The following is a 14440-nucleotide window of genomic DNA, read 5'->3' as shown; positions in this document are numbered from 1 at the left end:
ACGTAAGTCATTTTCTATGACTGGCTAACTTGAAGATGTTTACAAAGTGATATCATATTCCAACATGATCTCAGGACGAATATTCGTAACATAACGTGAGCTAATCACACTGTACAATAACTCACCTCTGTCTGACAGAGAGAACTCTGACTGCTTTGCTGTATGGTCCTGTTGAGAACCCTGGTCCTCCTGGAACTTTTGCACTATCAGAGCTTATTTGTTTACTGTCATTCGTCACTTTACACCATAAGAGTTTATTTGTTTTTGTTTATTTATCTTCCATTCAGTATTGCCACTTTTGCACAGTTTTTAATCTTCATTTATCACAATTCCTGCTTTTAGCACTATTAATGCACATTCACATATACAAAGCACATACCGGTACAGTCAAGCCAGAAAGTCTGCACACCCCTTTCACCTTCTCCACATTTTATTATGTTACAGACTTATTCTACAATAGACGGAGTTCTTTTTTTTTTTTGTCACAGAATTCTACACAAAATAGCCCATAATGACAAAGTGAAAGCAGGTTTTTAGACATTTCTGCTAATTTATTAAAAATCAAAATGTAAAATATCATATGTATACAAGTGTGCACACCCTTTGATATGACACCCAAAAGTGAGCTGAGGTGCATTTTGTTTCCACTGATACTGCTCGAGATGTTTCTACAACTTGATTGGAATCCACCTGTGGTAAATTCAATTGATTGGACATGACTGGGAATTGCCAACGCCTGCCTATATAAGGTCCCACAGTTGACCGTGCATGTCAGAGCAAACTCCAAGCCATGGGGTCAAAGGAATTATCTGCAGACCTCAGAAACAGGATTGTGTCAAGGCATAGATCTGGAGAAGGGTACAGAAAATAGCTGCAGCATTACAGGTCCCAAAGAGCACAGTGGCCACCATCATTCGTAAATGGAAGGAGTTTGGAACCACCAAGAATCTTCCTAGACCTAGTCGCCCAGCCAAACTGAGTGATTGGGGAAGACGGGCCTTAGCCAGGGAGGTGAGCAGGAACCCGAGGGTCACTCTGACAGAGCTCCAGCATATCCGTGTGGAGATGGGAGAACTTTTCAGATGATCGACCATCCAGGCAACACCCCACAAATCAGGCCTTTATGGTAGAGTGGCCAGACAGAAGCCACTCCTTAGTAAAAGGCACATGACAGCCCGCTTGGAGTTTACCAAAAGGCACCGAGAGGACTCTCAAACCATGAGAAACAAGATTCTCTGGTCTGATGAAACCAAAATTGAACATTTTGGCCTGAATACCAAGTGTCATGTCTGGAGGAAACCAGGCACCGCTCATCACCTGGCTAATGCCATCCCTACAGTGAAGCATGGTGGTGGCAGCATCATGATATGGGGATGTTTTTCAGCAGCGGGAACGGGGCGAGTAGTCCTGATAGAGGGAAAGATGAATGCAGCTAAGTACACAGAGATCTTTGAAGAAAACCTGCTCCAGAGCGCTCTGGACCTCAGACTGGGGTGAAGGTTTACCTTCCAACATGACAACGACCTGAAGCACACAGCCAAGAGAACAAAGGAGTGGCTTCAGAGAAAGTCTGTGAATGTCCTTGAGTGGCCCAGCCAGAGCCCAGACCTGAGTCCAATTGAACATCTGTGGAAGGAGCTGAAAATGGCTGTGTACCGACGCTCCCCATCCAACCTGACAGAGCTTGTAAGGATATGCCAAGAGGAATGGGCAAAAATGTCCAGAAACAAATGTGCCACGCTCGTAGCTTCTTTCCCAAGACGCCTTGAAGCTGTAATTGCTGCCAAAGGTGCATCAACCAAGTATTAGGCTGAGGGTGTGTACAGATATGTAACCCCTAAATAACCTATTTTTGTCAGTAAAATAAAATCGTATATTTTCTAAAAACCTGCTTTCACTTTATCATTGTGGGCTATTTTGTGTAGAATTTTGTGACTAAAAATTAACTCCACCTAAAGTAGAATAAGTATGTAACGTAATAAAACGTGGAGAAGGTGAAAGAGGTGTGCAGACTTTCCGGCTTGACTGTATATGGATATGCATTTTTTTATCGTTACATTTTTATCTGTATGTTGTATAGTCAGCTTATTCTTGGGATCTTTTTTTCTTTTCTTCTAAATTCTATTTTATGTTGTACAGTGTGTCTTTCTTTTCGCATGCCTGATTAACTTGCGGCTGTAGCATAATTTCCCAGCTTGGGATCAATAAAGTAAATCAATCCATCCATAGAGTGTATCTGAAGACACTGCTCACTTTTTTTTGAAAGGGGGAAGAAAAAAAAAGTTGTATTTCCTCCATCTTTTGCTGCTGGGGGTGGGGTGGGGTGGGGGGTGTTCTGATGTTGCTAACTATTGTTTGAAGCAAATTGTTTTTGAGCAAACAAGAGGAGAGAGCAGCTTGAGCGGGGGATGTTTCTGCATGGTCCCTGTGCCTGCATCTCTCCTGTTTTTGAGCAGGTGCACTTTCCACGTGGTCCTAGTGCCTGCACCCCAGTTTTTTGCTGTTTTTTTTTTTTTAACCTTAAAATGCGTGTGTGTGTGTGTGTGTGGGTGGGGGGATATAACGGTAGGGGGAAACACTGTACAGTGAGTGTGTATTACCTTTTTTACAGGCCCATAGAAGGTGGCATTGAGGTCTGCTGAGCCCATGTGGTGTTGCAATGTGAGCTGCCGGCCACTGTGCTTGGCCAAGTAAAACCTGTAACACATACTGTAGTTCACACACAAGCTTTGATCCCTTTATACCCCATTCTGTAAAAGGAAGTAATGTTTTCCTTGCTCTTACACACTTTATTCAGTAGTCTTATACTTAACCAATGAGTTTCAGTCAGGTTATTTAGTGCAAAGAACACATTCAGCCATTTTCACAGTGTATCTCTATTCCAGGTGTGCAGTACATCCAAGTTCAAGCATCAGCTTCAGCTTTGTCATGCTAGTTACAACTCCATGACAAGAAAAACAAGAGTGCTCTGAGAGCACAATATCCCCCAATGGCAACTATGCCATAACTCTGGTATAATGTGACCGAATTTAAGAAAATTACAATAGGTACTGACATAAGGCCATCCTTAAAAAAATCCGTTTCCTGTCCACCGGGTGAGCAAAAAAAATGTTCAGTCGGGAGGGAGGGATTTTTTTTTTTTACTATATGGATGGATAAGAAATCGCAATGCTGTGTTTGCTTTTTCTTTCAGTACTTTTTTTATTACAAAAGCAGACACATTTAATAAAATGACAGTTTAATCAACTGAAACTTGTACAAAAACTTTAAGTTAGCATTTTAAATGCTGACTGCAACATTTGCAAAACTTTTACAAAGGTACTTAAAATGTCCGACACACGGACTTTTTGTAGTTCTAAATCGACCGTTAGGCCTAGTTCGGATGAAATTACACTATTAAAATGATCACTGAATGATTTGTTTTTCTGAATCTTTACTATTTTGTTGTTCGCTAGAATACCATTTTGCGATTTCACACTTAAGCAAAATTTAAAACTCCGGATCTCCTTCCTTCATGGTGGCTGCCATTTTTTTGTGCCGCATGGCGCATGCGCAGAGCTGATTCAGTTCAGAGTGCGCGCGCTCGGTGGAGGCAGTAGTGTGTCGGAGGGATCAGAAGCAGAGATAACGCTTATTTTGTCTCCGGTAAACCAGTCTTCTCTCGTTCAGTTACGTGCTGGCATCAAAAGACACCGTTGGTTGTAAATGAAGCCAAACTGAGTGGTTGGAGTGTATTTTCATACACAAATGGAGAAATGTTTGCTGAGTGTTTAATTGTGTAACCCCACTGCAGACCGTTGTCGTTGTTAATTCATAGCATGCTCAGCTGCGTGAATGTGTCATGAACCGAAAATAAGAGATTTACAAGCCAGGAACGCCTCATGATGCAATACGCAAGAAAAGAAAGAAGATTTACTGCCATTTTACTTTGTATTTGAGTAAAGTGAATAAATAAATGGTCTGTGGAGAATACATTTAATCCTGGGAACTGCGTGCACAGGAGTTTATTTTGTGTTTACCCCCCCCGGCTGGCTACTTATTTGTAATGGCTGGCTAGTATGAGCCTTAGTGGAAAGCCCTGGGAATGTGTAAATGTCAAGTTCGATTTTAGATTTACAAACCCGAAAAAAATGTCGAAAAACCGGCGTTAAAAAAAAAATTTCAACCGCACAAACGGCACTCACCCGGCCGGTGGACCGCAAACAGAACATTTTTTAATAATGGCCTAACAAAGAATCCTGCCAAGTTTTGTGAAATTCCTCCAAACATTGTGAGAGGAGTTGATTTCAGAAGGAAAACACACTCTCAAGAAATTGTCAAATTATAATTTTGTTAATCAAGGCCTGTAACCTCTGGTAAAATGTGACCAAATTACAATATGCGTATTACCGACATATAGCAAAGAATCCTGCCAAGTTTCGTGAAATTCCTCCAAACCCTTCCCGGGACGGACGGACAGACAGAAATAGTCACGACATAATCCCCCTTGGGGTCTTTCAGCCAGCGGAGGATTAAAAAAAAAAAAAATGGTGTGTACTATATTTACCTGGCACCACATTTTCATGATAGCAAAAAGAAAGTGACAAAAGATGATTACTCAGGAAAATAACGACTGGAGTGAAGTCTGTGGTTGTGATTTTGGCAGCTTGTCATTGTTCGGATGTACAGTGAAGTGTTTAGCGTACCTTCTAAAGACCTCAAAGGCGTGCCGTGGGGAGTGAGGGATGTTACATTTGGGCGTAGCGGACTGTGTAGGCCAGTAACCTGTAGTCAGGACTCTGACTGTGAGATCAACTCCACCTAAAGATAACTGAGACAATGAAAGACCACATACACGCCATAATTAGTGCTGGAAGAACAATTTGTACAGAGCTGTCACAGGTTAGAATGTGTGTGTGAGCGCACAGTTAAATCGGTAAATCACTGCAAGTTAATGACATAACAATGAAGGGACATTTTCCCTGCGCTACGATTGTGTATCAGGTCCTACCTCACAGGCCAACTGGACATCTGAGAAGTGTTCCTATCACGATAATAATACAGTGCCGCTCATTATTTTCTGACCCAACTGGACGCCCTGCAAATCCCTATTTTTCGATAATAAGCTCATTAGCTGGTATATCAGTTTTAGTTGTATTTCATCTTAGTTTGCATTCTGTTTTCATACTACAGTGTGTGCATTTTCTGTACACTGAACGACAGTGGTGCTTGAAAGTTTGTGAACTCTCTAGAATTTTCTATATTTCTGCATAAATAGGACCTAAAACATCATCAGATTTCCACACAAGTCCTAAAAGTAGATAAAGAGAACACAGTTAAACAAATGAGACAAAAATATTATACTCTGTCATTTATTTATTGAGGAAAATGATCCAATATTACATATCTGTGAGTGGTAAAAGTATGTGAACCTCTAGGATAAGCAGTTAATTTGAAGGTGAAATTAGAGTCAGGTGTTTTCAATCAATGGGATGACAATCAGGTGTGAGTGGGCACCCTGTTTTATTTAAAGAACAGGGATCTATCAAAGTCTGATCTTCACAACACATGTTTGTGGAAGTGTATCATGGCATGAACAAAGGAGATTTCTGGGGACCTCAAAAAAAGCGTTGTTGATGCTCATCAGGCTGGAAAAGGTTATAAAACCATCTCTAAAGAGTTTTGACTCCACCAATCCACAGTCAGACAGATTGTGTACAAATGGAGGAAATTCAAGACTATTGTTACTCTCCCCAGGACTGGCTGACCAACAAAGATCACTCCAAGAGCAAGGCGTGTAATAGTCGGCGAGGTCACAAAGGACCCCAGGGTAACTTCTAAGCAACTGAAGGCCTCTCTCACATTGGCTAATGTTAATGTTCATGAGTCCACCATCAGGAGAACACTGAACAACAATGGTGTGCATGGCAGGGTTGCAAGCAGAAAGCCACTGCTCTCCAAAAAGAACATTGCTGCTCGTCTGCAGTTTGATAAAGATCACATGGACAAGCCAGAAGGCTATTGAAAAAATGTTTTGTGGATGGATGAGACCAAAATAGAACTTGTGGGTCTAAATCAGAAGCATCATGTTTGGAGAAAGGAAATCACTGCATTCCAGCATAAGAACTTTATCCCATCTGTGAAACATGGTGGTGGTAGTATCATGGTGTGGGCCTATTACTGTGTGGGATATTACTTCTAGACTTTCTGTAAAGCTAGCTCTTCTGAACGTTAGATCACTTTCAAACAAGTCATTTTTAATTAATGATCTTATCTGCAAACATAATCTTGATTTTTTGCTTCTAACTGAAACTTGGCTGGATCAAGCAAATACTGCTACCACCCTTATTGAAGCAACTCCCCCAAATTTTAATTTTATGAATGTTACCCGACAGGGGAAAGGTGGAGGGATCGCAAATATATTCAAATTCTCTTTTCAATGTAAACAATCCTCACTTGGTGATTTTACATCCTTTGAACACTTATGTGCACTTGTTACATGTTCTCCTAACATATTATTATTAACTATTTACAGGCCTCCGAGACATTCAGCCAAAGTTTTTCTGGAAGAGTTTGGTGAACTGTTGTCAGTCATTTGCTTAGAGTTTGACTGTCTTATTATATCTGGGGATTTTAACTTGCATGTAGATAATCCTGAAAACACTTATGCCAATGAACTACTTGCACTTATTGACAACTTCAACCTAGTACAACATGTACAGGGGCCGACCCACTCTCGTGGTCATACCCTTGACCTCGTCATCACAAAGGGTCTTACTGTTTCTACTACTGTTGTTGACCTGGCCTTATCTGATCATTTTTGTGTTTTCTCTGATGTTTCTATGTCTCCGCACATTCAGAACAGCTCAATGACTATGGGTAGGAGAGTCATAAACGACAACACGTGTTCTCTTTGAGCAAGCTCTCTCTCGGATCTCAACCAAAATGTCAGACTCTGTAGATGATTTACTGGAAATTTTTAATTTAAATATGACCCAAATTATGGATGATATTGCTCCATTCAAAATCAAAAGAGTCAATGATAAGCAGAAAGCACCATGGAAGCAATACCCAGCTGTTAAACTGTTAAAGAGAGAATGTAGAAAGACTGAAAGAAAATGGCGCAAAACTAAACTTCACATCCATTATCAAATCCATAAAGAGATGCTTTGTAAATATAATTATGAAATTCGTAAAGCAAGACAGTCTTCCTTCTCCAACATCATCAACAGGAATATGAACAATGCCCATGTGCTATTTTCAACAGTAGAGAAGCTAACAAATCCCCGACCAAAATTAGCACCTGAACTTCTCTCAGTTAATAAATGCAATGAGTTTGCATCCTTCTTTAAAGGTAAAATTGATAAAATACGACATAATACTGCTCATAATATATCTCAGTTGCAAATAATTGAAAAACTGCAATCACCAGTGACACAGACAAATAACTTCAACACAATGTCAGAATTTTGTTTAATTGATTATGAGACTCTTGAAAAAACTGTACAAAATCTCAGTTCCTCAACATCTGAATTGGACATTCTGCCCACCAACTTTAAGTCTGTTCTACATCTTATAATTACATATGTGCTTCAGATCATAAATACATCCCTAGAGACTGGCATTGTTCCTGTGTCCTTGAAAAAAGCCGTTGTAAAGCCCCTACTTAAAAAAAAATAATCTGGATGCTTCAGTATTAAATAACTACGGGCCAATATCAAATCTACCATTCATCGGGAAAATCCTTGAAAAAATTGTCTTCAATCAATTAACTGCCTTCTTGATATCAAACAGCTGTTTTGATAACTTTCAATCAGGATTTCGTGCCAATCATAGCACTGAAACAGCGCTGATTAAAGTTATAAATGACATACATCTTAATACTGATGCAGGCAAAACATCGGTCCTGGTATTACTGGACCTCAGTGCAGCTTTTGATACTGTTGATCACAACATACTGCTATATCGACTTGAACATTGGGTTGGGTTGACTGGTAAAGTTATCAATTGGTTAAAATCATACTTAAAAGATAGAAGCTTCTTTGTTACCATGGGAAATTGTACCTCAACGTCAATGTCCTTGACCTGTGGTGTCCCCCAGGGGTCGATTCTTGGACCATTATTATTCAACCTTTATATGCTCCCACTTGGGCAAATTATCAAGAAGAATTCAATTTTATATCACTGCTATGCAGATGACACCCAAATTTATCTTGCTCTATCACCTAATGATTATGCCCCCCTGAATGTCTCTACCAGTGTATCGATCAAATCAACAACTGGATGTCACAAAATTTTCTTCAGCTGAACACAGATAAAACAGAAGTAATTCTATTTGGAAAAAAAGATGAAAGACTCAGGATTACCACTATTCTTGACACAAAGGGGATTAAAACAAAAGAAATGGTTAAAAATCTTGGTGTTTTCATTGACAGCGAGCTAAACTTTGACAGGCACATGAAAGCAATCACTAAAACGGCATTTTATCACCTAAAAAACATTTCCAAACTAAGAGGACTTATGTCAAAAAAATGATCTGGAAAAACTTATACATGCCTTCATCTCTAGTAGGGTTGATTACTGCAATGGCCTTTTCACAGGCCTGCCAAAAAAAACCCGTCAAACGACTTCAGCTGGTTCAAAATGCAGCAGCTAGGGTTCTCACACGAACAAAAAGAACAGAACACATTACCCCAATTCTAAGGTCCCTTCACTAGCTTCCAGTAAGCTACAGAATTGACTTTAAAGCATTGCTGCTGGTGTACAAATCTCTAAATGGTACAGGGCCCAATTACCTCTCTGATATGTTGCAGCGGCCTAACCCAATCAGATCTACCAGATCGCAGCAGAAAAATTTACCGTTAAAACCTGTTGTTAAAACAAAGTGTGGTGAAGCAGCTTTTAGCTACTATGCAGTACAGCTATGGAACCAACTGCCAGAGGACATCAAAAATGTTCCTGCTGTTGGCAGCTTCAAATCTAGACTAAAGACCAAGCTGTTTTCAGATGCTTTCTGCTAAATTATTAATATTGCCATCTCTACATGTTTTAAACTCTTTACTTTTACAGTCTCTCCATGTTTTAAATTTTACTTAACTTTTATTCTATTTTATTCTGCTGTTTTTTTTAATTGATTTTTTTATCTCATTTTATTATTTTATTTCTACTATTGTTTAATTCTTATTAATTTTCTTCCCCATTTATTTTATGTAATTTTATTTTCTATTGTTTACTGTTTTGCTTTTACTTCTGTAAAGCACACTGAACTGCCACTGTGTATGAAATGTGCTATATAAATAAACTTGCCTTGCCTTGCCTGTTTTTCTGCATCTGGGCCAGAACGGCTTGCCATCATTGATGGAGCAATGAATTCTGAATTATACCAGCGAATTATAAAGGAAAATGTCAGGACATCTGTCCATGAACTGAATCTCAAGAGAAGGTGGGTCATGCAGCAAGACAACGACCCTAAGCACACAAGTCGTTCTACCAAAGAATGGTTAAAGAAGAATAAAGTTAATGTTTTGGAATGGCCAAGTCAAAGTCCTGACCTTAATCCAATCGAAATGTTGTGGAAGGACCTGAAGCGAGCAGTTCATGTGAGGAAACCCACCAACATCCCAGAGTTGAAGCTGTTCTGTACAGATGAACGGGCTAAAATTCCTCCAAGCCGATTTACAGGACTGATCAACAGTTACCGCAAACGTTTAGTTGCAGTTATTGCTGCACAAGGGGGTCACACCAGATACTGAAAGCAAAGGTTCACATACTTTTGCCACTCACAGATATGTAATATTGGATCATTTTCCTCAATAAATAAATGACCAAGCATAATATTTTTGTCTCATTTGTTTAACTGGGTTCTCTTTATCTACTTTTAGGACTTGTGTGAAAATCTGATGATGTTTTAGGTCCTATTTATGCAGAAATCTAGAAAATTCTAAAGGGTTCACAAACTTTCAAGCACCACTGTATTATCACAGGACCTTTGAAATGAAAAGAAAACCCCACCATGAAACACCTTCAATATGTTTATACCGAAATATCGGTGATGCGCTTAATGATTCCGGTGATAATTTATTGCTTGGTGTTCATTATAAAATATAAGTTGGTGGTTGTGAGCTGATGATGGTGGTCTTTTACCCCAGTGGTCTGCAGGTGCTGCCGGAACTCGTCCATGGTGGTGTTAGATATGCTCATGTCCCTGAACATGCCTTCCAGTTTCGAGGTGAATTGACAACCACACTCTGTCTGCAACACAGAAAGCATCAACGTGTAACGCTCATGCTCAGTTCTGATTTACTGCTCATATCTGATCCATCTTCTTCACGCTGCTCACATTTATCTTTTTAACGTGTCTGATTTCCCACACTAGTCTGAACAGACCCTGAACCAAACTGCATGAGCAGAAAACAAATGACGATGAAGGGTAGAAAAGATGGCTGTGTAAAACTAAAATGAGAAACGAGAAGCTTGAAACAACAAGCAATCGACGTTTATTTCGGTTTCTTTAGGTTGCAATTTATGCGGTTTCTTTTAACATTGCTGAGTCACCATACAGAATAACACTGTTTGAATATTAAATAAAGATAAATCTCTTTTTATAGCTCTGAAAGAGTGCACATTTGGGAAAAGAGTAGCATCTTGATTCACACCACTGTTTGAAATACTATAATGAAACTTTACTTTTAACCCAGCAATATTACAGAGACAACATAACTTACTGTTTTTCATTTGCTTGGAGGTTACATGAAAAAAAAAACAAGACAAAAGTACATACAAGATATATTAAAAAAAAAAAAAACCTGAAAGACAACAGAAAGAAAAACCCAGGACTGACAAGGAGGACAAAACAAACAAGTAAGATACGGTAGAACAAAATAAACAGACAACAACAACAAAAAAAACCCACACAATGATTATGTACAGGAAATGTAAAAAGGGAGAGCAAAGCCCCATCATCCCCCAGCTGTCGGTAAAGCAGGCAGGTGCCAACATGGGCACGGTAACCACCGACAGGCACGCATCACCGTACCCAGCAGCCCAGACGAGCCGACACAGGGCAGCACACGCACCACAACAGCACACTCTGCACAACAGCTACCTCGGGACACCTCTCCAGTGTCCATCTGACCGTAACTACTGTCAGTTGCCAGATGGCCCGCAGTGTGCAGGACACAGTTGGTGCTCAAGGCATCAGCACCCTCTTCCAGGAGCATTTATACTGTGGCCAGGTGACCACGCCAAGCTGCCAAGCGGGAAGCTGTGCAGAACTGGGCTGCACGTTCTCGGATATCAATACCATGCTTCAACAGCAGGTGCGCACTACTTGTGTGGCCTGTGTAGGCCGCAACCTACAGTAGCAAGTATAGGTCTGGGCTGATCTGTCGCATGCTGGTACCCAGCTCCACCAGCCCATGCGCCACCCAGCCCCAGCCTGCATCAGCCACCATCAGAGATAGCAGAGCGTCAGCCATGTTAACACTGCAGGGGGAGTATAGCATAATACTTAATTATTCCACGAAATCAAGTCGTACATGAGCTGATAGCCGACGAGGCGCATAGTGCCGAGTTGGCTATAAGCCATGTACAATGAGATTGGGTGGAATAACTGTTTTATTCTATCCACATTCCCTGGATTTTGAGAAAGAACAATTTTATTTTTTGCAAATTCGATAAATAAAATCTTTACACAAAACCTCCAACAAAATCATTTCCGCCTAACAAACCGGTGAAATGACGGTACCAATTCGTGAAAAATGCCATATAATAATAAATAGTTCTTGAAAAAAAAAGATACGTTCTTCCCATCAAATACTTTCATTTCATATTTTGTTGATTTTTATTTTTTCGGGTTTTGTTTTAGAGTTTTTAATTTCGTCCTCGGTTGCTTCAGCAAAACGCTCCGCCGTTTTATTTTCCTCTACTCATGGCATATGAGCTGATAGCCTAGCAGTAGAGTAGCCAATCGGAGCGTGCGATTGCTCACATCCAGTGAATGTGGATAGAATGAAAGCAATTAGATACAGAAATAATAACAATAACTTTCAATAATAATGGGGATTTTGATGGGGGAATCAGAAAAAGAAAAGGTAAAAAAAAAAAAACCCAGACAGTATGAAATTTTCTTCCACTTCAGTAACAAGTAAAAATATCAACTAACAGGTGATATATGAACATTGAAGCGCTATTTAAACCCTGTCAAGCTTCTCTTTACAATTTACCGATTTAAAAAAAAACGCACAAAAATACAAAACTAAAAAAAATGCAGCAGAATTGAAGAGAAGAATATGGAAAGGGGGAAAAAAAAGAGAACAGAGAGCGCCTCATACCTTAAGTTTGGAGATCATATTTTTCTCAGAGTCGTCAGAGACGCTCTTATTGGTGAGAAGCCTCCTGGCCAGGTGTTGCTTGTAGTAACGCTCAAAAACGTCTTTCTCCTGCATGAATCGGAAGAGCACCATAGCCTTATCCAGGATGGACTCGACCTCTTGCTCAGTCAGCTACAAGACACCCAAACACACATGCATTTATTGTGTGCACAACAGTTCATAAAATCAGAACAGAAAGGTACAACTACTACAGTGCCTCAAATAACAGCAGCTACAGTAACTTAAATAACCACTCTTTATAACCATGCTGAGCAGAAAAGCATCCCATAATGCACAGTATAATCAAACCTAAACGCAGCAAGCCTACCACAGCAGAAGACCACATTGGGTTCCATTCCTGTCAGTGAAGTACAGGCATCTGAGGCTACAGTGGGCACAGCCCACGGGCGATTGCTCTAAGACAACGAGGGAGGCTCAGCCTCCTCTAAAAATGACGAACATCGTGTAGGATGAATTGCGCTAGGCTTATGTTATAGCCGACCTTATAACATTGCTATTTCAGATCCAGAATCATAGAAATATATGTGCTCAACCCAACTACAGTGCGAAATCATTCCGTTATAACTTTCCCCAGTTCGCCTAATGTGTGCGTGAGTTTTTCCCCCTCGTGACAACGCAATGCAGCCCAGCCTCAGTGGATTTCAATGGCATTTGGGAGCTATGCGTTTTTCAATCTCAAAATGCAAGACGATTATTGGACAAATACCGCGAAAACGCCCGCCCACAGACTCCCACGGACTCCCAGCCTCAGTGGACTTCAATGGCATTTGGGAGCTATGCGCTTTTCAATATCAAAATGCAATACGGTTATTGGACAAATACTGCGAAAATGCCCGCCCCACGGACTCCGAGCCTCACAGTGGGAGGGACATGGCAGTTTCCGCGAGGAGACTGGTGATTGGTGAAAGCGGCCGGATATTTTCTTTGATTGACAGCTCATTTCAACTATAGACAGGCAGCGGTGAATTTCAGTTCAGTCCCATGCGGATTCGCAAGTGCTGTGGTGTATTGTAAGAGATCAGCTTACATTTCGATTTCATTCATTACATACGGTTTCTACCAGCTTTTTTAGTTTGTATATATTTTCATTGTAAATAAAGTGTAAATATAGTGTTGTCAAGTTTGCTATCTTAGTTCCAGAAATTTTGTTTATTTGAGTGACTGAACTTGAACTTGAGGGGGCTAGTCAGCTAGCAAGAAAGCTGCGCACGGAGGCCAAGCATTGCCGATTTAATTTTGGCGAAGCCATTTGCCAGTCTTCCTTTCGAGGAAAAAATTAAAATTAAAGAGCAGGGTAGACCAATGCCTCAAACTGACTTGGTGAAAAAGGTAGGGAATAATACTCGTTCCTTTCAGCTCTCCTGGTACGAGAAAGTGAACTGGCTAACAGCAAGTGACCCACATCAACAACAGTAAATTGGCTACTTTAGTAATATGTCATGGATGGACCAAAAATATAGAATCTATTTAAAATGTTTATGCTGAGTATATTATATTGGAATATATATTTTTCTGGATATGAATTAAACACAGCTACAATTTGGAAAACATTTCACACTACAGACCTGGATTAAAAGTGAAGGGTTATCAAAATTGTCAATAAAACATCACATCACATCACATTATCTCTAGCCGCTTTATCCTTCTACAGGGTCGCAGGCAAGCTGGAGCCTATCCCAGCTGACTACGGGCAAAAGGCGGGGTACACCCTGGACAAGTCGCCAGGTCATCACAGGGCTGACACATAGACACAGACAACCATTCACACCTACGCTCAATTTAGAGTCACCAGTTAACCTAACCTGCATGTCTTTGGACTGTGGGGGAAACCGGAGCACCCGGAGGAAACCCACGCGGACACGGGGAGAACATGCAAACTCCACACAGAAAGGCCCTCGCCGGCCCCGGGGCTCGAACCCAGGACCTTCTTGCTGTGAGGCGACAGCGCTAACCACTACACCACCGTGCCGCCTCAATAAAACATTTCTCAGTCAAAATAAGTAAAATATAGGGAAAGTGTCACTGAATGAAATGTGTGGCACCCAGCTCTATGTTTGGCTCCCCAAGGT

At 40.6% G+C, this 14440-nt stretch overlaps 1 protein-coding gene across 1 annotated transcript in view; it reads right to left on the bottom strand.

The window, feature by feature from the left end:
- The window catches only part of LOC132871680 (cullin-3-like), a 186308-nt gene that overhangs the window by 7512 nt on the left and 164356 nt on the right, over positions 1-14440 (bottom strand). Inside the window, exons 9-12 of the mRNA XM_060906077.1 lie at positions 12312-12482; positions 10123-10230; positions 4686-4810; positions 2601-2697 (exon numbers count right to left, since the gene is read on the bottom strand). Coding sequence (XP_060762060.1) covers positions 2601-2697; positions 4686-4810; positions 10123-10230; positions 12312-12482 — 501 coding nt within the window. The remainder of the gene's footprint in view (positions 1-2600; positions 2698-4685; positions 4811-10122; positions 10231-12311; positions 12483-14440) is intronic.

This window comes from Neoarius graeffei, chromosome 23 (genome assembly GCF_027579695.1).
Source record: "Neoarius graeffei isolate fNeoGra1 chromosome 23, fNeoGra1.pri, whole genome shotgun sequence".
Taxonomy (NCBI): Eukaryota; Metazoa; Chordata; class Actinopteri; order Siluriformes; family Ariidae; genus Neoarius; species Neoarius graeffei.
This window is presented reverse-complemented; position numbering and strand designations above follow the sequence as displayed.